At 46.9% G+C, this 24,199-nt stretch overlaps 1 protein-coding gene across 3 annotated transcripts in view; it reads left to right on the top strand.

Moving 5' to 3' along the window:
- Positions 1-24,199, top strand: part of ITGB1 (integrin subunit beta 1) — a 234,339-nt gene that overhangs the window by 183,233 nt on the left and 26,907 nt on the right. For all 3 annotated transcript variants that reach the window (XM_033931504.1, XM_033931506.1, XM_033931505.1), the window contains one exon: positions 20,523-20,755. In XM_033931504.1, the coding sequence (XP_033787395.1) occupies positions 20,523-20,755 (233 nt within the window). The remainder of the gene's footprint in view (positions 1-20,522; positions 20,756-24,199) is intronic.

Here is a 24,199-nt window from a genome sequence, read left to right as displayed (position 1 = left end):
CCAATTGTGAGAGCTTATTACCTGAATATTAAACGGCCGCAAGAGGAGTCTACTATCGGAAAGCTACCAGCTCAAAATGTGGACATGGATCTATCAACTTATCTAGAAAATTCCCTTGAGGCCGTGACCGATAGAACTACCGTATTTTCGCGGATATAACGCGCGCGTTATACGTGATTTTACGTACCGCGCATACCCCTCGCGCGTTATATGCCTGAGCGCGGTATACAAAAGTTTTTAAACATAGTTCCCACCCCGCCCGACGCCCGATTCACCCCCCCCAGCAGGACCGCTCGCACCCCCACCCCGAACGACCGCTCGCACGCGCTCCCACCCGCACCCGCATCCACGATCGGAGCAAGAGGGAGCCCACGCCCTCTTGCCCGGCCGACTCCCCGACGTCCGATACATCCCCCCCCCGGCAGGACCACTCGCACCCTCACCCCGAAGGACCGCCGACTCCCCAACAATATCGGGCCAGGAGGGAGCCCAAACCCTCCTGGCCACGGCGACCCCCTAACCCCACCCCGCACTACATTACGGGCAGGAGGGATCCCAGGCCCTCCTGCCCTCGACGCAAACCCCCTCCCCCCACCGACCGCCCCCCCCCAAGAACCTCCGCCCGTCCCTCAGCCGACCCGCGACCCCCCTGGCCGACCCCCACGACACCCCCACCCGCCTTCCCCGTACTTTGTGTAGTTGGGCCAGAAGGGAGCCCAAACCCTCCTGGCCACGGCGACCCCCTAACCCCACCCCGCACTACATTACGGGCAGGAGGGATCCCAGGCCCTCCTGCCCTCGACGCAAACCCCCCTCCCTCCAACGACCGTCCCCCCCCAAGAACCTCCGACCGACCCGCGACCCCCCTGGCCGACCCCCCCACCCCCCTTCCCCGTACCTTTGGAAGTTGGCCGGACAGACGGGAGCCAAACCCGCCTGTCCGGCAGGCAGCCAACGAAGGAATGAGGCCGGATTGGCCCATCCGTCCTAAAGCTCCGCCTACTGGTGGGGCCTAAGGCGCGTGGGCCAATCAGAATAGGCCCTGGAGCCTTAGGTCCCACCTGGGGGCGCGGCCTGAGACACATGGGCCAAACCCGACCATGTGTCTCAGGCCGCGCCCCCAGGTGGGACCTAAGGCTCCAGGGCCTATTCTGATTGGCCCACGCGCCTTAGGCCCCACCAGTAGGCGGAGCTTTAGGACGGATGGGCCAATCCGGCCTCATTCCTTCGTTGGCTGCCTGCCGGACAGGCGGGTTTGGCTCCCGTCTGTCCGGCCAACTTCCAAAGGTACGGGGAAGGGGGGTGGGGGGGTCGGCCAGGGGGGTCGCGGGTCGGTCGGAGGTTCTTGGGGGGGGCGGTCGTTGGAGGGGGGGGTTTGCGTCGAGGGCAGGAGGGCCTGGGATCCCTCCTGCCCGTAATGTAGTGCGGGGTGGGGTTAGGGGGTCGCCGTGGCCAGGAGGGTTTGGGCTCCCTTCTGGCCCAACTACACAAAGTACGGGGAAGGCGGGTGGGGGTGTCGTGGGGGTCGGCCAGGGGGGTCGCGGGTCGGCTGGGGGACGGGCGGAGGTTCTTGGGGGGGGGGCGGTCGTTGGGGGGAGGGGGTTTGCGTCGAGGGCAGGAGGGCCTGGGATCCCTCCTGCCCGTAATGTAGTGCGGGGTGGGGTTAGGGGGTCGCCGTGGCCAGGAGGATTTGGGCTCCCTCCTGGCCCAATATAGTCGGGGAGTCGGCGGTCCTTCGGGGTGGGGGTGCGAGTGGTCCTGCCGAGGGGGGAGAAGAATCGGACGTCGAGGGGGGGCATCAGGCTTTCAGGATGGGGACAGGACTTCAAGGGGGGACAGGCAGACCTTCAAGGGGGGACAGGCAGACCTTCAAGGGGGGACAGGACTTCAAGGGGGACAGGCACGGAGAGGCGGGGCAGTGCACCGAAAGTCAGGGCGGGTGAACGGTGAGTCGGGGCAACCAGAGGAGAGTCGGGGCAGTGCACCGAAAGTCAGGGTGAGTCGGGGCAACCAGATGAGAGTCGGGGAGGGCGAAAGGAGAGTCAGGGTGGCCAGAGGAGAGTCGGGCAGCATGCGCGTTATATGCCTGAGCGCGGTATAGAAAAGTTTTTGTACATATCATCGTGATTTCTGCGCGCTATACCCCTGTGCGCGTTTTACAATGGTGCGCGTTATATCCGCGAAAATACGGTACCTTGTTGCTTACATTAGCCTTGGAAAATGACAGGGAATTTATTTTACGTTTGTATTTCCGTCATATTAATGACAAGTTTTTGGGCTCTAATGTGCAAATTTTTTCTGATTTAGCTCAAAAAACCCAGAGACATAGAAAAGAATTATTGGCCTTAAAACCAACTGCACTGCACAGAATGTGCACAGAATTCCCCATTCTCATAGAACTCTGCACAGACCTATTCTGCCCTGACCAACTCTTCGACTGACTGATTGACACCCCCTCCCCCGCCATGAGAGCCGACAAACCTGTGAGCCTCCTAAAAAAGCAGCAATGGTAGTGGTTAGCTGGCAGAGGCAGCGCTATGGCCAGGCTGCTTGCAACCAGCCCCACCAGGGCCTTCCCTCTGCTATGTCACTTCTTGTAGATGGGTGAAATGGCAGAAGGAAGGCCCAGGCAGCCGCAAGCAGCCACTTCACAGTACTGCCTCTGCCGGCTGGCCACTACCGTTACTGCTGCCTTGATAGGCCCGCAAGTATGCCAGCTCTCATTGTGGGGGAGGGGGGATCGAGAGGAGAGAGGCCAGACCTGCATGGAGGAGTGGTGGGGACATGAATGCTAGACTGTAGGTGGGGGGGGGGGCAGAGGAAGGGACATGGATGTTAGGTCCACAGGGAAAGGAGGGGATGTGTATGCTAGGCCCACAGGGAGAGGAGGGGACATGGATGAAAAAAATTTTAAAACAAGAGGAATATCTGGGAAAAATCCGAATTGCTGGGGGGAAATGGTGATCGGTCCGATAACTCTTCCTGCAGTTTAAAGTACAGGCTGCTGGGGGTCTTATATCGTCTCCCGGGCTGTTCTTATAATTCATATGTATTCCTTTTTATTTATTCTAATACTTGGATCCCTATTTCTTAACTTTGTGGACTAGATAATGTATATTATTTCTTCTCCTTACATTACTCCTGTAAGTGGTGTTAGGTTTATTGATTTCTTTATTCTTATTGCAAATCTGTATTCAAGTATTAATGTATTTTGAAGAATCGAATAAATAAAAAATTTAAAAAAAACAAATAAAAGGAAACATATTTTTCACTCAAAGAATAGTTAAGCTCTGGAATTCATTGTCAGAGGATGTGATAACGTAGATGGGTTTAGAAAAGGTTTGGACAAGTTCCTGGAGGAAAGGTCCATAGTCTGCTATATAGACAGACCTGGGGGCAGCCACTGCTTGCCCTGGGATCGGTAGCTTAGAATGTTGCTGCTATTTGGGTTTCTGCCAGGTACTTATGACCTGGATTGGCCACTGTTGGAAAAAGTATACTGGGCTAGATGGGCCATTGGCTTGACCTAATATGGCTGTTCTTATTTATACATGGGGTTTCTGGGGCAGCAGTATAGTGGAGTTTTTTGAGATGGGCTAGATATGTGTTAGGGACAAAAAAGGTGCTAGTATGTATAGATATGCAACAGGATGTGAGTTGGTGAATGGGTTACGTCTAAGGAGGGTGTTTAGGAGAGTGCTGTGGAAAAGGAGAGGGTATTTGAGGTGGATGTACAAAGAAGGTGTAAGGAGTGGAGTGTAGAGTTTGAAAAAAGAATCTGGTCCCCAGTGTAAAGCTTTTCAGCCTGTTGCATTAAGTAATGAGTCATAGGAACTGAAACATATCTCTGAAAACCTGGAAGATGTAATGAGGCAATTTGAGAGGCTAAAGAGCAGCAAATCACCTGGACCAGCTAGTATACATCCCATAGTACACTTCTCCCTCAATATTTGTGGGAGTTAGGGGCAGAGACTGCCTGCCAATATGGAAAAAATTCAAATTTTAGGGCTGACTGACCCACCCCCACCTCCCTCCTGTCTCCCAGACCTCTCCACACTGAATAACATACTGAACAAAGCAGCATTATCAACATCTGATGTTGATAATGCTGCTTTGTTCAGCACATAATTCACTACTTGTGCTGTAACCACCTTTATCCCAGGACAAGCAGACAGCCTATTCTCACATGTGGGTGACGTCATCCATGGAGCCCGGATTCGGACAGCCTCGCAAGCAAACTTGCTTGTAGGAAACTCAGAAGTTTCGAGTCTGCTGCACCGCGCAAGTGTGAGTGCCTTCCCGCCCAGTACAAGGCACGTCGTCTCAGTTTTCCGCAGAGCTGAGAAGTCCATCTTTGACGATCTGCGCTGAACTTAGTTCGCTTCGTGCCTTCTCTTCACCGTGGTTCGTATTTTATTTTCTTTATTACCGGATCGCTGTGCTTTTCTTTTCATTATTGTTAAAAAAAAAAAAATTAAGTTTTCTTTTTTCGTCAATTGACTGGCGGGGCTTGCCGTGTGTCCGCAGCCTGCGGGCTTCGACTTTGCGGTGGCTATCTTCCCTTCTATGTCCCGGCCAGTCACGGGCTTCAAGAAGTGTAGCCAGTGCCAGCATGCAATCTGACCCACATCATTGATGTCTTCAGTGCCTCAGGCTTGACCATTGCCCGGAGTCGTGCGTTTGCTGCACTACCCTTCAGCCTCGAGCCCTCAAACGTCATCGGGTTCAAGTGGAGAAGATTTTCAGGAAGGACTCTTCTGCTACACCCTCAATGCAAACCACTGAGTCTATGGGGTTCGATCTACAGCTTCCAGCCCTATACCCTCACCAAAGGCACAGGGTGAAGTCTCCTCAACCTCACATGAGACCTGCTTCCAGGCAGCACTCTCGTTGCCGGTCGAGGCCCTCATCGAGGCATTCATCGAGGCGCAGGTCCTCTTCCAGAGAGAAGTCTTCCTCGTTGAAGCCTTCTAACTCTTCGAGGCCTCCAGCTCCTCGATCGAGGACACCGATTGCAGAACCCAAGGACTCAGCTGATTCCAATGCCTTGTCTCAGTCTGTCTATTCGCTGGGATATCAATATTCCAGAGAGGTATCGCCTTCCTTTTTCACTTGAGGCGCCTCGAGGTCATCGAGTCCCTCTCGAGGCCATGCTCTGGCGGATCAGTAATCCTTTTCCTCCGTCAGATGGCTGAGGACCTGGATCTTAAATTAGATGCTGGATCGAAGTACTCTAAGGAGTATTTAGAAGACATGAGTATGCCTCGACCTCCTGCAGAGTCTCTCAAGCTTCCTCTTAACAGTCTCAAACTTTTGAACGAAACCTCAAGACTCCTTATGCTATTCCTGCTGTTCCAGGCAAGTTGGAATCGAGGTATAGAACTCTACATTGCAAGGGCTTTGAGAATTCAGAACTATCTCACCAATCCCTTCTTGTGGAATCTTGACTAAAGAGGACCCATCCTTCCAGAGTTTATACCACTGTACCTCCTGGAAGAGAGGGTAGGACCATGGACAAGTTTGTCCGTTGTCTTTATCAAAATTCGATGATGGCCTCCAGGGCTTTAAATTATAATTTTATGTTCACTACTTATTTCAAGTACTTGATTGATATACTCCTTGGTTTTTCTAAAGACCTTGGTCAGCATAGACTTTTGGAGTTTCAGCAAGTCACTGCTACCTTGGCAACAACTCAGGTTGCATCTTCTTCAGTCATCTTATAATGCCTTTGAACTTTCCTCAAGGGTTACTGCACTGTCTGGCCTGACTTCGCACCATCGATATGGATCCCAATCTTCAGGATCGTCTGGCTAATATTCCTTGTGAGGGCAATGACCTCTTTGACGAATCCATAGAGGCCGCCACTAAGAAGTTGTCTTAGCATGAAAAATCCTTTGCTTTTATTGTCAGACCAAAGCCTAAGCCAGCTCCTGCAAAACCTTCTCGGCCTTTTCCATCCTATCAGAGGCGTTATCCTCCGAGGGCAGCTCCTTACACTCGAGCACCTCCCAAGAAACAGCAGAAGCAACAAAAACCTCAGCCTTCTGCTGCACCCAAGGCTATTCAGCCTTTTTGACTGTCTCAAACAGAGCATAACCTCCATCGTTCTGCCTCTGTCCTCTCCTCTCCCCATAGGAGGTCATCTCCATCATTTTTACCATCGATGAGAGTCCATTACATCCGACCTCTGGGTGCTGTCAATAATCAGGAAAGGATACTCTCTTCATTTCACTCAGATTCCACTAGAGCTTCCTCCAAGAGAGTATCCTTCCAGTCCATCCTTATTCTTCAGGAAGCTCAAGCTCTGCTTCGTCTCCGTGCCATCGAGGAGGTTCCCTTGGAAAAGCAGAGCAGGGGGGTTTTATTCCCCTTACTTCCTCGTTCCGAAGAAGACGAGCGATCTGCGGCCCATTCTGGATCTCAACAATTTTTTGGTCAAAGAAAAATTTTGCATGTTGTCCCTGGCATCCCTTTATCCCCTTCTAGATCAGAGGCTTACATTCACATTCCCATTCATCCAGCCTCTCGTCAGTATCTCAGATTTCGGGTGTGGAATCTGCATTTTCAATACAGAGTGCAACCCTTTGGCTGACATCATCTCCCAGATTTTTCACCAAGTGCCTAGTGGTGGTAGCAGCAGCTCTAAGGAACCATGGTCTTCAGGTATTCCCCTACCTGGACGACTGACTCATCAAAGATTCTACATCTCGGGAGGTTTTTGTAGCGACCTAACAGACTACATGGTTCCTCGCCTCTACATCACATCGCCTCTTTGCATCTCCCCACAACAACAAGCTGCCTCAGTTCTGCTCCAGGATATACTCTCCTTCCCGCCTTGAGGCAGATGCTTTCTTTCTGGAATGAGCAAATCAGTTTCTCTATGCGTTCCCTCTATTCCCTCTGATTCTCAAGACTCTTGTCAAGCTCAAGCATGCCACCATGATTATGATAGCTCCTTGGTGGCCCAGACAACCATGGTACTCCCTTCTACTTCAACTCAGCATCAGGAAGCCTCTACTTCTACCAGTATTCCCTCTCTGCTTACACAGAGTCAAGGGGGTCTTTGCTTCACTCCAACCTGCAGTCTCTACACTTAACAGCTTGGTACCTCTCAACCTAGCTGCCACTCTACAGTTCTCTCAATCTGTACAGGACATTCTAGAGGCTTCCAGGAAGCAGTCTACTAGACAGTATTATACCCAGAAATGGAGTAGATTCTCTGCTTGGTGTACTATTCATTACTAGGAGCCACAATCTACCTCCTTGACTTCGGTTTTGTATTACCTGCTGCACATATCTCAATCTGGCCTCAAATCCACATCTATTAGAGTCCATCTCAGTGCAATTGCTGCTTTTCATCAGCCTATCAAAAGGAAACCCCTCTCTGCTCATCCTGTGGTTTCCAAATTTGTAAAAGGACTTTTCAATGTCAAACCACCTCTCAAGCCACCTCCAGTGGTTTGGGATCTCAATGTTGTTCTTATTCAATTGATGGAAGTCTCCTTTCGAACCCATAGATTCGGCTCATTTTAAATGTCTTACTTGGAAAGTGGTTTTTCTCATTGTGCTCACTTCTGGTAGACGAGTCAGTGAGCTCCAAGCTCTAGTGGCAGATCCACCTTTCACAGTATTCCATCATGATAAGGTGGTCCTCCGTACTCATCCTAAATTCTTACCTAAAATGGTTTCAGAATTTCATCTCATTGTTCTTCCAGTGTTTTTTCCAAAGCCTCATTCTCATCCTGGAGAAATAGCTCTTCATACTCTGGACTGTAAGCGTGCTTTGGCTTTCTACTTGCAACGCACTCAGCCTCACCTGACTGCTCCTCAACTTTTCATCTCCTTCGATTCAAATAAGTTCAGGCATCCTGTTTCCAAGCGCACCATCTCCAACTGGATGGCTGCTTCCATCTCTTTCTGCTATGCTCAGCCTGGTCTCTTTTTGCAGGGTCATGTCACGGGCCATAAAGTTAGAGCTATGGTGGTGTCGGTAGCTTTCCTCAGATCAACTCCTATTGAGGAAATCTGCAAGGCTGCCACTTGGTCCTCTCATTATTATCTGGATACTTTCTCCAGACAGGATGGCCATTTTGGCCAGGCAGTTTTACAACATTTATTCTCCTAAATTGCCAGCACTCCCACCATCACATTCTGGTTAGCTTGGAGGTCACCCACATGTTGAGAATATTCTGCCTGCTTGTCCTGGGATAAAGCACAGTTACTTACCGTAACAGTTGTTATCCAGGGACAGCAGGCAGCTATTCTCACAACCCACCCACCTCCCCTGGTTGGCTTCTCTGCTAGCTATCTGAACTGAGGAAACACGCCCTGTGCTGGGCGGGAAGGCACTCATGCATGCGCAATGCGGCAGACTCGAAACTTCTGAGTTTTCTACAAGCAAGTCTGCTTGCGAGGCTGTCCGTATCCAGGCTTCGTGGATGACGTCACCCACATGTGAGAATAGCTGCCTGCTGTCCCTGGATAACACCTGTTATGGTAAGTAACTGTGATTTTTACACTGCCCCTAAATTGTGATCAAGAAGCTAAAAGAAAACAACCAGCAATACCTGATACTTTGTGCATTGGAAAATAATAATTAACTAATAAAAATAGTGCACATTTAATTTGCCCCACCACCAAATTTCCCCGGCCCGTCTCACCCGGCTACTTTTTCATGCCACCTGGCTGGAAAAATTTTTTGGGGAGAACACTGCTGACCTTGTGGCTGCCACACAACTTAAGGTAAAGCGCAGCACTGTGCATGGACGGGCATAGACTGATGAGGACCAATCAGCACGGTTTTAACAAAGGCAGATCGTGTTTGATGAACTTGCTGCACTTCTTTGAGGGAGTAAACAGACAGATAGACAAGTCGACCCGGTCGACATTGTATATCTGGATTTTCAGAAGGCGCTTGACAAGGTTCCACATGAACGACTACTTTGGAAAATCACAAGCCATGGAATCGAGGGTGAAATACTCACGTGGATAAAAAATTGGCTGGAGCGTAGGAAACAGAGAGTGGGGGGTAAATGGACAATATTCGGACTGGAAGAGTGTCACCAGTGGGGTCCTGCAGGGCTCGGTGCTTGGGCCCGTGCTTTTCAACATCTTTATAAACTATCTGGACATTGGTACAACGAGTGAGGTGATTAAATTTGTGGACGATACGAAGTTATTCAGAGTAGTGAAAACACAGGGATTGCGAAGATCTGCAACATGACATATAATCAGGCTCGAGGAATGGGCATCAACATGGAAGATGAGGTTCAACGTGGATAAGTGTAAAGTGATGTATGTAGGTATCAAAAATCTCATGCATGAATACAGGATGTCCGGGGTGGTACTTGGAGAGACCTCCCAGGAAAGAAACTTGGGAGTTCTGATCGACAAGTTGATGAAGCCATCCACGCAATGTGCTATAGCGGCGAAAAGGGCGAACAGAATGCAAGGAATGATAAAGAATGGGATCACGAACAGATCGGAGAAGGTTATCATGCCGCTGTACTGGGCCATAGTGCGCCCTCACCTGGAGTACTGCGTCCAGCACTGGTCGCCGCACATGAAGAAGGACATGGTACTACTCGAAAGGGTCTAGAGAAGAGCGACTAAGATGGTTAAGGGGCTGGAGGAGTTGTCGTACAGCAAAAGATTAGAGAAACTCTGCCTCTTCTTCTTCAAACAGAGGAAATTGAGAGGGGACATGATCGAAACATTCAAGGTACTGAAGGGAATAGACTTAGTAGATAAGGACAGGTTGTTCACCCTCTCCAAGGTAGGGGGAACGACAGGGCACTCTCTAAAATTGAAAGGGGATAGATTCCGTACGAACATAAGGAAGCTCTGCACCCAGAGAGTGGTAGAAAACTGGAATGCTCTTCCAGAGTATGTCATACGGGAAAACACCCTCCAGGGATTCAAGACAAAGTTAGACAAGTTCCTGCTGAACCAGAACACATACGCAGGTAGGCCTAATCTCAGTTAGGGCACTGGTCTTTGACCAGAGGGCCACCGTGTGAGCAGACTGCTGGGATGGACCACTGGTCTGACCCAGCAGCAGCAATTCTTATGTTCTTATCCAACAGTCAAAGTACAAGTTCATATGTTGCATTTCACTAGTTCTGTTCCAGTCATCGCATAATTTAACAATTGCCTTTAAATTTTGATTCACCCTCATAAATATATTGTATTGATTGACAACTGCCACTTTATATTCCTTATTTTGGGTTGATTTTTGCTTATAGCCAGCCTTGAGAAAATGTGAAGGTAATTTACTCCTTAGTTTTCTGTTAGACAAAATCTGCTTTGTTAAATATTAGCTTATAGTTGAAACTTTATATTTATTCCAAAACAACATATTCATAAAAATCTTCAGCAAATGTTTCTATCCTATAGGTTACCTGGGTGCTCAAATTTGGTACTGGGCTAAAAAGCAGCAGAACTAGGAGTTGGGAAATGTAGCTGTAGGGCTGCAAAAGGGAAGAGCAGAACTTTAGGTAGAAAAAAACCAAGGCAAAAGTTAAAGAATATTTTGTCCCCTGGATCCTGTGAATTTTGGTAAACATCTGTTTCAGAAATACTTCCACATCTACCCTGATTCCAAGAGATTTCTGTGTTGTCAAAGTAAATCATTTATTCCATACATTAGCAAATTCCTTTAACATTCCAGTCTCTTTTTATGGCTTTTGTTCCATTAAGGGCCTGATTTTATAAAGTAGTAGGTTTCTTTTTTTTTTTTTTTTTTAATTTCTTTGTCTAATCAGACCTCAGAATTTATCCTTATGTTATGGTTTTCTACTATATCTGATAGTGGATTAAACCATCATATTTTTATTTGCTTCTGCAGAATAGATGATCTGTTGTTAGAAAATAAGCCAGCAATTTTCAACTGGTGTGCCTTGAATAGTCTGCAGGTGGTGATGGGCAGGAATTCCCACCAGCTGCAGATGTCCTCCAAGGCACCCAGAAACTCCTATGCACAGCTCAGTAGTTGGCAGCTACTTCCTGAGCTGCCAGTGCAGAAACTCTGCGCTTATGAAGTGGATGAACTAGCAAATTAGGAAAACTGGGATAAAATCTGGAAGACAATCGTTGCATCCATTGAAGAAAATGCTAGGTTAATTGTACTTTGTCTAATTTTCTTTTATTCTGAGAATATTTATTCACCACCCCCCCTTTACAAAACTGCACAAGAGATTTTTACTTCCGGCGCACTGAATGCTCTGCATTGCTCTGATGCTCATAGGAACTCTGAACCTACAAATGCAATCACTTAGCTGCTTCTTACAATCTCGCTTCACTTTTCTCCTCCTATGAATATCCCGTGAGTCTGCTCAGCTGATAAGTCCCTCCTTTCTGTGCCCTTCTCTTCAGCTGCCAATTCCCGACTCCATCCCTTCTGCCTTGCTGCACCGTATGCTTGGAACAAGCTGCCTGAATCCCTATGGCAAGCTCCATCTCTGGCAGTTTTCAAGGTCCAGTTAAAAGCCCACCTCTTTGAGAGTGCTTTCGACGCCTAACTTCTCTTATCTTGGGTTCTGCATTCCCAATCCTATATGTCATGTCTGTCTGTCCAAGTTAGATTATAAGCTCTTCTGAGCAGGGACCATCTACAAATGTCAAAATGTACAGCGCTGTGTATGCTTTTCAGCTCTATATAAGTAGTAGTAGTAGAGCAGTGTAGAGCATTCAGCGCAATGGCCAGCACTAATTAAAAAAAAAAAAAAACACTTGTGTGGTTTTGTAAAAATGGAGGGTGGTGTTAATTGGCACAAGGCATTTTTGCCCAATTTGTGTTTAAAGATTGAGGGCAGGATGCTAAAAGTTCCAACACCACGGTACTCCAGCTACATGTTTACAGTACAAATTTTAGTTTCCCAAAAAGTTATTTAGCCTGTTAGGAAAAGAGATCCAATTATAAATTACTTCCATACCTGTTCATAATATAACAGTAAAAAATACCGTGGTGGGAGTGATTTTGTTTTTTTTTTTAACTGGCTATGCACAACACAATTAAATTCATGCTATTTGTGTGGAGAATCACCAGTAAAAGGGGGTAGGAACTGTGCCTGGCACTTGCTCAGAAGAGCAATTGCTAGGCTCTTCCTTTCAGACACAAGCTGCTCTCCCTGTCCCAATCAGCTGAACTGCAGGACTCCCTAATGGCAGCCGGCAGCTTTGGGTCTTTCATCTAAACCAGCAGGGGAGCCCCAAACAGTTGAGCAACAAGGTAGGCCCAAAACTGCCAATCGGTGACTGTGGAAACTCCTTCCAGCTCAGCTGATCGGCCGGCAGGGAGAACAGGAAAAAAGTCCCCCAACCCCCCCAACTCAGCTGTTAGTGCTTGGACCCCCACCCCTTGTATCTTGTAGTGGAGACTGGCAGGAGGGAAGCCCACTCCCTCCTGCCTGGCTGCAGCTGCCTGTCTTCCCCCCCCACCCCCTTCACCTTGTGGTGAAGACGAACAGGAGGGATACCCACAGCCTCCTGCTGGCAGGCCTGTCTCTCTTCAAAATGGTGAGTCTTCCCCTTTCCGGTGCATCCTAGGATGCACTGGGAGGGACCTAAGGCCCTGATTGGCTCAGAATTCTAAGGCTCCTCCCAGGGGCGGGGCCTTAGGCACCTGAGCCAATCAAGGCCTTAAGCCCTTTCCAGTGGAAAATGCCCACCATTTAGAAGAGGCTCCCTCCGAAGATGCGCAGAGTGGTAATCATTGGAGACTCCCTGCTGCAGGGCACAGAAGGACCAATATGCAGACCGGATCTACAATCAAGAGAGGTGTGTTGTCTGCCAGGAGCCAAAATCAGGGATGTGACCACAAGACTAGGGAAACTGATCAAGCCCCAAGACCACTATCCTATGCTTCTCATCCACGTCGGGACAAACGACACCGCCAGGAACACCCTGGAGAAGATACCCGAAGACTTTAGAGCCCTGGGTAAAAAGCTGAAGCAAATGGGAGCACAGGTGGTCTTCTCCTCCATCCTTCCAGTGAGAGACAAGGTTAGAACCAGGGAAGATCGCATCCAGAAGACAATCGAGTGGCTACACAGATAGTGCAGGGAGATGAACTTCGGCTTCCTGGACCATGGAGAGGCACTACAGGGACTACAGGGATCAGAAGGGCTCTATCTAACCAGAAGAGGGAAGAATGTCTTCGGTAGACGACTGGCGCACCTGCTCCAAAGGACTTTAAACTAGGTGAGTTGGGGGAGGGAACCCATTCTCATCCTGGTGTGGTAAGTAACCATCCCGGTATGGTAATTAACTACTTCATTACTGAGTCTGAGGTAAGTACTTACGCTGCAGTCAGTACCACAAGTGACAGACCAACTCGAAAGGGACAAACTAACTCAAACAGGGAAATAATGGGCATACTAAGTCAAGCGGGAAAATCTCCATGCAGACCGGGCATACACGAAGTATGGAAGGCTATGTACATTAATGCCCGCAGTTTAGGCAATAAAATATTGGAATTAGAGACGGAAATGAGGAGTGCCGACCTAGATGTGGTGGCAATATCTGAAACTTGGTTCACGGATTCCCCTGGATGGGATATAGCTATACCAGGTTATAACTTACTCTGCCGGGACAGAGAAGGCAAAAACAGAGGAGGGGTAGCACTATATATCAAGGAAGAAATCAAAGTTACCAGAATCACAGGTGTCAGGTATACAGGGGAGTCCCTCTGTGTGAACCTTGCCAGGGGAAGTGGCAAATGCCTGTATCTGGGCATTGTATACAGACCTCCTAAACAACAGGACGACAGATAAAGAATTAATTGAAGACATTGAGACCATCAATCTGTGTGGAGACACTGTACTGTTAGGGGACTTCAACAAGACAGATATAAACTGGAACAAAGTTTAGCTACGACCAGCAGAAGCAGAAGGCTACTAACATCAATACGAGGGGCACGACTCAAACAAATGGTTCTGGAGTCCACCAGGGATCAGGCGATTCTGGACCTGATGCTCACCAATGGAGATAGCGTCATAGAGGTTTCGGTAGGTGAGGCGTTGGCCTCCAGCGACCACAAATGGTGTGGTTTCACCTCAAGAAGGGTTCCAAGAGATCGAACACATCAATGAAGGTCCTTAACTTTAAGGGCACTGACTTCGAGAGCATTGGAGATTTTGTCTATGAGGCACTGCAAAACCAAGACACAATAGATGATGAGAACGAGACTTGGGAGTGATCATTAGCAAAGACATGAAGACTGCCTATCAAGTGGAGAAGGCTTCATCCAAGGCTAGACAAATCATGGGTTGTATCCATAGAAGTTTCATCAGCCGTAAGCCTGAGGTCATGATGCCGTTGTACAGATCCATGGTGAGATCCCATCTGGAATACTGTGTACAATTCTGGAGACCACATTACCAAAAGGATGTGCAGAGAATTGAGTCGGTTCAGCGAATGGCCACCAGGATGGTCTCAAGACTCAAGGATCTCCCGTATGAGGAACGGCTGGGTAAGTTGCAGCTTTACTCACTTGAGGAACACAGAGAAAGGGGAGACATGATCGAGACGTTCAAATATATCATGGGCCGTATCGAGGTGGAAGAATATATCTTCTTTCTTAAAGGACCCACGGCAACAAGAGGGCATCCACTGAAAATCAGGGGTGGGAAATTTCATGGCAATACCAGAAAATATTTCTTCACTAACTAAACTAAACCTTAGGTTTGTACACCGCATCATCTCTACATTCGCAAAGCTCGACATGGTTAACAGGAGTTAGGGTAGAAAGGAACTCCAGAGGAGGTTAAAGATGAAGAGGAAATTTAGAGGACTAGAATAATCAGAGAGGGAGGAAGAGTTACATTTTTGAGAATAACCAGGTTTTCAGATGTTTACGGAAGAGTTGGAGGGAGCTCAGATTCCTAAGAGGGGAGGTAAGGTTGTTCCAGAGCTCAGTGATTCTAAAAGGGAGGGAGGAACCTAGTTTTCCTACAAGGGAGACGCCTTTTAGAGAGGGAAAGGAGAGTTTCAGTTTTTGGATCTGGTGGAATTGGGGTTAGAGGAATTCCAAGAAAGAGGAATAAAGGAGGGGAGGATGCCGTGTAGGATCTTGAAAGTAAGGCAGGCACATTTGAAGTGGACTCTGGAGATTATCGGAAGCCAGTGGAGCTTGGACAAAAGCGGTGAGACGTGGTCGAATTTGCTTTTTGCGAAGATAAGCTTAGCAGCGGCATTCTGAATCCGCTGGAGTCTTTGAAGGTTTTTCTTTGTTAGGTTTAGGTAGATAGAGTTGCAATAGTCTAGTTTGGAAAGGATGGTAGATTGGACAAAGACGGCAAAGTGTTTTTGATGGAAACAGGTTCTCACTTTCCTCAGCATATGAAGGCTGAAGAAACATTTTTTTATTAGAGAGTTGAGGTGATCATTGAAGGAAAGTGTAGAGTCAATGATGACTCCCAGAATTTTGCTTGAGTATTCAAGATGCAGAGTGGGGCCAGAGGACAGAAGGATGGAGGTGGGCAGTTGGTCCAATTTTGGGCTGAGCCAGAGAAGTTTTGTTTTGGATTCGTTCAGTTTCATCTGCACAGTGTGGGCCCAGGATTGAAGGTTCGATAAACTAAACTAAATCTTAAGTTTATATACCGCATCATCTTCACAGATGTTGTGGAGCTCGGCACGGTTTACAAGAAACTTAAAATATAGGAAGAGAAGGAAAAAAAAGGTTTACATGAACTTATATATAGAAGAGAAGAGTAAGGGGGGATAGAATTACATTTTAGTGAAAAGCCAGGTTTTCAGTTGCTTGCAGAATAATTGGAGGGAGCCCACAGGAGGTTCCGCAGCGGGGTAGTAAGGTCGTTCCAAAGACCTGTGATTCTGAAGAGAAGGGATTTTCCCAGTTTGCCTGCATAGCGAATACCGTGTAGAGAGGGGAAGGATAATTTATACCTTTGGGTGGGTCTGGTAGAGTCAGGACTCGAGGAGTTATAAGATAGTGGGATTAAGGAAGGAAGGATGTCGTGAATGATCTTAAAAGCCAGGCAGGAGCATTTGAAATGGATTCTGGAAATCACTGGGAGCCAGTAAAGTTTGGCTAGGAGTGGGAAGACATGGTCAGACTTGCATTTTGCAAAGATCAACTTGGCTGCAGTATTCTGGATTAGCTGGAGTCTTGGAAGACTTTTTTTTGATAGGCTTAAGTAGATGGCATTGCAGTAGTCTAATTTGGAGAGGATGATGGATTGGACAAGGACGGTGAAATGTTGTTGGCGAAAATAGTATCTTTCTTCAGCATGTGGAGACTGAAAAAGCATGATTTAGCCAAGCAGTTGAGGTGGTTATTGAGGGAGAGAGAAGAATCGATAATGATGCCAAGGACCTTGCTTGAAAACTCAAGCTGCAGTGCAGCGCCTGAGGGTAGTGCGAAGAGGGTGGGCAGGTGTTCTAATTTGGGGCCGAGCCAGAGTAATTTTGCTTTTGATTCATTCAGTTTCATCTCTACCAAGAAGGACTAGGAATGGAGTCTCATTATGCAAGCTGTAATGTTCTCGTGGAGGTTGGTGAGGTTCTGGTCTGTCTCAAGGAGGACAAGGATGTCATCAGCGTATGTGTAGATTGTTTCAAGGGGGGATAATTGGAGGAGTTTCAGGGAGGACATATAGTAGATGTTAAAGAGAATATACATAGGATATGTTCGCAGAGAGGTTGGTGAGGTTCCGGTCAGTCCAAGGAGGACAAAGATGTCATCTGCGTAAGTGTAAAGTGTTTCAAGACGGGAGAGATGAAGGAGTTTAAGGGAGGACATATAAATGTTGAAAAGGATAGGGGAGAGAGGTGAGCCTTGTGGGACTCCACAGATTGGGTTCCAGGTGGAGGAAGAAGTGCCCTTCATGTTGACTGTGTAGGAGCGGGAGCGTAAGAACTTCGAGAACCAGTCATGGACTGTGGAGTTAATGCCTATGTCAGTGAGTTGGTAAAATAGGATATCATGATGGACGACATCAAAAGCTGCAGAGAGGTCGAATTGAAGAAGGACGGCGAACTTGTTGCGAGAATGGAGATGCTGAACTTTTGAGATTAAGGAGGTCAGAAGGGATTCGGTGCTGAAGTTGGAACGGAAGCCGTATTGATAGGATTGAAGAATGGTGAATTTTTCAAGGTAGGAAGATAGTTGAGTGGATATGATGGATTCTAGCATCTTGGTAAGGAGAGGAATGTTTGCTATTGGACGGTAGCTGGAAGGTGTAGAGGGGTCTAGATCAGGTTTTTTCAGTAGAGGGGTTAAGGAGATATGGCCCATTTCTGGGGAGAATAGACCCGAATGGAGGGCGGAGTTTATGAGAATGGTAAGAGATGAGATGGCCTGAGGGGGAGTGTTCTCGTAAAGGTAGGTGGGGAATGGATCCAAGGTACAATTGCAGGATTTCAATTTGAGGCAGAGATTATGGACCAGGGATTCAGAAACAAGTTCGAAGGAAGACCAGGATCTGTCAGCTGGGATAGGGTAGGAGTCTGTAAGGGTAGGGTTGGGGTCGATTGGAATCAGAGATTTGTAGGAGATTGCAGGAGGGAAGGAGCGCCTCAAGGTGGAGACCTTGTCGCTGAAGAACTTTGCCAGCGAATCGGCTGAGGGGGAGGATGGAGACATTTTTGGAGGTTAAGGAACATCAGATGTTAAATAATGTGCTAGTCTGGTTGTTGGATTCGGAGATTTTGTCACCGTAGAAGTTTTTCCTTGCTTTTTTTAGAACAGTATTGTAGAATTTAATATTGACCCTCCAGGAGTGTCTGTCTGTAGGGGATTTAGATTTTTTCCGTTTTCGTTCCAGAGCTCGGCATTTCTGTTTCAGTTCTCTGTGGTATGGGAGGTACCAAGGGGCCTTGTGGGAATAGGAGATGGTTTTAGTGGAGAGAGGGGTGAGGGAAAGGAAGGTGGACTCGGAGAGGGCGACCCAGTTTTGCCAGTTTGTTTCTGGTTCTGCAGGTTTAGGGATGGGGGAGAATTTGTCAAGAAAATTGGTCCAGAACAGATTGCTCGAGATTTTTATGCGGAAGGTAATAGAATTTGAGGTGCGGGATGGGGGCCCAAAATGTGTCATGAAGATTGGGAGACAGAAAGCCCCTAGGAAGTAATCGGACCAGGGAACGGTTTCCCAGCGAATGTCAGTGGTTGAGGTTTTGTGAATAGTGAGATCCAGAAAACTGATGAGATCTAGTGTGTGGCCTTTTTCGTGGTAGGGGAGAGAGTGGGAGGGGGAAAGCCTAAAGAGGAGAGGAAGCTATTAAATTCGGATGCGTCCTTGCTGGTGACATCGTCAAGGTTGGAGATTGATGTCTCCGATGATCAGTAATCTTTGAAATTTGAGGAAGGCATTTGTTATTTGAGGAAGACGAGTTCTGAGGAATTGTTCCAAGGGGTAGGTGGGCGGTATAGGAGCAGGATACCCAGTGGATGAGGATGGTACTCATCGTTAACTGAGGCTAGCATGTATTCTAATGAGAGGCTGCCTTTTTCAAGGAGCTGGACATCGAAGAATGATTTGAAAAGGAGAGCCAGGCCGCCTCCTTTTCGGTTAGTTCTGGGAGAGAAGAGGCCTTGGTAGCAGTGGGAGCAAAGTTCGTTTTGAGTAAATTGGTCATCTTTTGTGATCCAAGATTCTGTGATAAATAGGAATCCGGGGTCTGAATCCTCGAGTAGGTCCTTCAAGATTTGAATCTTATTACAAGCGGATCTGGCATTGCAATAAAGTGTCGGGACTGGGGTGAGAGAATCAGAGGCAGGGTCGAAGAGAGTGGAAGCGGGGACAGGTTTTAGGGAGGTGTGGTTGACTTTACGAGGGTTTTTATAGGATGGGTGGTGTTTGGGGCGTATCAGTGTGGGGATTCTGAGGCCAGGGCATGCTCAAGGGTATCCCATATGAAGAACGTCTAGGTAAGTTGCAGCTTTACTCTCTCGAGGAACGCAGAGAAAGGGGTGACATGATAGAGACGTTCAAATACGTTACTCGCCGTATTGAGGTGGAAGAAGACATCTTTTTCGTTACATGTCCTACGGTGAAAAGAGAGCATCCGCTAAAACTCAGGGGTGGGGAATTTCATAGTGACACTAGGAAGTACTTCTTCACCGAAAGGGTGGTTGACCGTTGGAATGATCTTCCACTTCAGGTAGTTGAGGCCAGTAACGTGACTGACTTTAAGAATAAATGGGAACAACACGTGGGTTCACTTCAAAGAAGAACTTAGAGGGGAGGGTTATTTGAGTGGGTAGACTTGTTGGGCCGAAGGCCCTTTTCTGCCGTCATATTCTATGTTTCTATGTTTCTATCCTTTCTGCCGGTCTTCACTACAAGGTGGGGGGGAGAGGGTGTCTGGGCAGTGACAGCCAGGCAGGAGGGAGTGGGTTTCCCTCCTGCCGGTCTTCAAAATAGGGGTTGGGGGTGTCGGGGGCCGAGCCACTAGACCACCAGGGATTTTTGGGGGAGAGCTGGGGGGGGCTCTGGGTCAAACCCTCCCAGCAGTCTTATTTGCAAGGAAACCTGTTGTAAATTGGGGCCTGAATCGCTTTTAAAAAATAGTGTGAAGACTTGAGACTTGAACTGGAGCTCCTAATAAGACCTGCATGTATAAAGTTTTCTTTTGGTGGCAGCAGCAGCAATGGGGGAGCAAAGCAGTGGCATCCATGTGTCTCAAAAGCTGACTTCTTGATCAGAATATGTCATGGCCTGAGTTCCATTGGCAAACTATTTTCCTGGCTAGTTTTGCTATGAATAGGTATGGAATTAATTTATAATTGGATCTGTTTTCTTAATAACAGATTATATAACTTTAGGGGAAACTAAATTTGTACTGTAAACAGGCAGTTGGAATATTTTGTACTTGGTTTTTCTGCCTTATAACTGAAGGCCAATTTCTTTTCTTTAGTTCTGTGAACAGTTGCTTTTTTTTTTTGCTGGTCTTTGCATAGAGTATCTAAGAAAGGGGCCTATGTAGTTTTGAAAGCTCAGGTATGAGGAACAGGTGACCTACCATAATAGCACTTGAAAATAGGGTTACAGGCAAATTCTGTAAATTATTTATTCATATTTTTTCAAAATACTCATTCAATAATTGTAAACACAGGTATATCCAAAATTCTAAAAACCAGAAAGCTCCAAAAATTTTTTGTAAAATTGTTGCACCAAAACTGAAATCTGGCCCCAAAGTCATTTTAAAGACTTCCCTCTATGCTGATAGTAGTTCAGTTTGTTCATCTTACCTCATAGTGGTGTACCTCTGAGATGTTGCCAGTGGCCGCAGCGATTCATATTCATTGCCTTTTGCGGCCCCACACGCTTTTTTCTGTCTTGTCCAGCCAAGAAGGAAAGAGGAAGTGATGTTAGCAAGTTAAGAGGCAGCAGAAAGAAGGCTTCAGCAGTTAATAAATTCCAAAAATATTTCGAATAAAGGATTTTGTATCTGTACTTTTATTTTAGATAAACATCAAAGAAATATCATTTGTTTTCTTTTATCTAAATATGTGAGAACTAATATTGACATTTACTGTGGCTGTTGTCTCTTACTAGAGAATGTGTCCAGTGCAGAGCTTTTAACAAAGGTGCTAAGAAAGAGACCTGCTCAAAAGAGTGCATGTATTTCAATATAACAACTGTGGAGAACAGCAAAAAATTGCCTCAGCCTGGTCAGGCTGATGCACAGACAATCTGTAAAGAGAAGGATGCGGAAGACTGCTGGATCTATTTCACCTACTCAGTGAATGCAAACAATGAAGTCCTTGTCCATGTGGTGGAGAAGCCAGGTATAAACATAGTTACACATTTTCCATAGACTAGTACAGTATATCCTCACAAGGTTGTGCTTTTTTCAATGAGGGAACAATTTTAATAGCATATTATAGAAATGTATGGTGGTTGCATTAGAATTGCAGATAAAGAGGGGTGGGTTACCTGTAATGGAAGGTCTCCTTGAACAGTAGGGTAAATTAGCCACATGTGGGTGATGTCATCCCTGATGGCCAACATCAAAATATTGAATTTGATCCTAAATTTCATTGGCAACCAATGGAATTTCAGATACAAAGGTGTTACATGATCCCGAATATAAGCATGGCCTAGCAACCTAATCATAGCATTTTGTACTGTTTATAGGCGCTTTAATTGTTCTGTTCCTATACCTGCATAAACTAAATTACCTTAATCCAATTTAGATAATACTAAAACATGAATTAACGTATGTAATGTTTTTTCATTCAAGAAATCTTGAATGGTTCTAAGCTGTCTTAATGCCCCGAAACCCTTGGCAACCACAGATGATACTTGTTCCTCAAAGTTCAAATGGCAATCGATTATGACACCCAGATATCTAAAACTATTTACTAACTTTATATTATCATTATGTATAGAAATATCTAATTGCAGGGTTGCCTTATCCCCTGAAATACAACATGCTACTGTTTTTGACATATTTAGAACCAGTTTATGTTCGCTCAGCCATTCCTCTATTCTTTTTAAGCCATCTAAGAGAGGACCTAGGTTTAACATTGTGGGAGATAATCTATAGACTAATAAGATGTCATCTGTGTAAATATACGTACTAATCCCCAATTCCTGAATACATCTTAAGAAATCCCTAAGTGCATGGAGAGAATGTAATACAAAGAAACCTGCTTTGATAACCTTAGAAATGTGCTGAGAAAAAAAAATTAGAATCAATCCATACCCTAATTTAGTGAAAACCTAGAACAGGAGTAATAGGTTGATCAAAGAGGATAAGAGGGATTTGAGTTTGATTGCAGGTTGCCTTTTGTAATGGTGCATGCAGAATGTATCAATGCACACCTATAGGTTTTATGTGCTTAGACCAGACATGTGCAAACTACGACCCGTGATCCAAATCCTGCTCATTTAGCTATTTAACCCAGCCCACAGCATCAGAAGCGGCTGTAGTTTGCCCTTGTCTGCAATGTAAGACAGGGTTTCTAAATATGCGGTACTTGGGCCGGCCACTCACCTCCACCGCCGCTCACCTGCTATATTTACTTACAGCCCCACTGGTGCCGCAACGAAGGGAAGGGCCAGGCATGTACCCGACGTCAATTCTGATGGGATTGGCTGGCCCGGTTCTTTTCTCCTGTCAGAATTGATGTCGAGAGAAGGCTTGTGGATATGCGCCTGGCCCTTCCCTTTGTTGTGACACTAGCGGGGCTGTAAATAAATATAATGGGTGGATGGGGAGCAAGCGGATGGACAGATGGGCGGCTGCTGGACTGAGAGGAGGAATTGGAGGCGGGTCGGCTTGGGGGCAGACAGGCTTCGGTATGACTTCGGGGGATGGCGGGAAGTAATTAAGTGCAGCTGGTGCAGGTCAGCTTGAGGGGGAGGGTGGGAGGGTGCAGGCCGGCCTGGGGGGGAGGGAGGAAGGGGGCACAAAGGACATAGGAAGGAGGCAGTGGGGGGCTTAGGAAGAGGCACTAAGGACATAGGAAGGAGGCACTGGGGGCATAGGAAGGAGGCACCGGGTCACTAAGGACATAGGAAGGAGGCACCAGGGGCATAGGAAGGAGGCACTGGGGCATTAAGGACATAGGAAGGAGGCATTGGGGGCATAGAAAGGAGGAAGGAGGCACTGGGGCATTAAGGACATAGGAAGGGGCACCAAGGACATAGGAGGGAGGCACAATGCGCAAAAAGAAAATTTGTGAGGATTCAGCAGCTGGCAGCCGCGGGTGTGCTGTTTCCTCCTGCCGCATTAGTCCCCCCCCTGCTGCGCCCTCCCTGTCACCTCCCTCCCACCATGCCCAGCCCCTCTGTCAAATTTAAGAACCCATTGTGACCCACGGATCAAAAAGTTTGCCCACCCCTGGCTTAGACTATTTAGAGGATAAGAATTGTGTTGGAGTCAACAGGTAGAATGAACGATTGATCTAGATCAGGGGTCTCAAAGTCCCTCCTTGAGGGCCGCAATCCAGTTGGGTTTTCAGGATTTCCCCAATGAATATGCATGAGATCTATGTGCATGCACTGCTTTCAATGCATATTCATTGGGGAAATCCTGAAAACCCAATTGGATTGCAGCCCTCAAGGAGGGACTTTGGAGATCCCTGATCTAGATGGAGTTCCGGTATCTTCCTGGTTAAATGTTGGGGGTAAGGAGCACCATACTAGTTAGTAAAATTGCATGATAAGAGTATAATATGAGGGACTTTATAGATGATTCCTAGTATAAGCATGTGCGCATATTAGTGCTGCCCGATTCACATTTCGAATCGGTTCACCGATTCACTTTGGGTGAATCGATTTAAAATAACAAAAAATTGGCTTTCCGATTCGGCTGACCCTCCCCCCTCGCCCCCCCTAAAGCAGGAGCGGCAACACTGCGCTTGTTGGCTGGCCGCTGCCGCACCTGCTTTAGAGGGCGAGGGGGGAGGGTCAGCCGAATCGGAAAGCCAATTTTTTGTTATTTTAAATCGATTCAAATCGATTCACCCCCCCTTGGCGACTGGCTTCCCTGCACCCCTTTACCTTTGAAGAATAGCCTGCACAGAAGATCGCAGCATTAACGATGTCTGCAAACAGCTTCGGAGCTGTTTCCTCTGCCGTGGTCCCACCCCTCCTCTGATGTTGGCTTTTTGACAGGAGAATAATACTCAGTGATATCTCAACACCTTTCTGTATTGTCCCTGTGTTCCACTTGAGTATGGCTGAAGGTGTGGTGTTTTACATTTAGGTTTGGTTGCCCACTGTTGCTATTTTTTTCAGATGTTTCTTGATGTGCTGTATGGAGCTCCTTCCCCAAGTCCACCTTAACAGTTTATGGACCTTCTCCCAGGAACTTCTCTAAATCTTTATAAACACTGCTATGGTACAGCTTTTACCAAATTCTCTGGCAATGACTTCAGATTCTTATATATTGCGTGAAGAAATATTTTCTTCAATATGTTTTAAATATACTACTTAGTAACTTCATTGTGTGTTGTCATTGCTACTCTTTTAAAAAAAAAGTGATTAACATCTTTCCTGTCCAACTCCACCCATTTTATAAACTTCTTATGTCTCTCCACAGGCATCTCGTCTCTAAACTGAAGAGCTCAAACCTCTTTAGTTTTTCCTTATGGGGGAATTTTTCCATCACCTTTATTTTGATCACTTTTATTTGTATCTTTAATTGAGCTATATCTTATCATAGATTCATTTACCCAGAAATGCCTTAAATGTTTATGTAAAGGTATGCGGAGTATTGCAAT

Source organism: Geotrypetes seraphini, chromosome 2 (assembly GCF_902459505.1).
Source record: "Geotrypetes seraphini chromosome 2, aGeoSer1.1, whole genome shotgun sequence".
NCBI classification, from domain to species: Eukaryota; Metazoa; Chordata; class Amphibia; order Gymnophiona; family Dermophiidae; genus Geotrypetes; species Geotrypetes seraphini.
The sequence above is the reverse complement of the archived record's forward strand: the minus strand, read 5'-3'. Positions and strand labels throughout refer to the sequence as shown.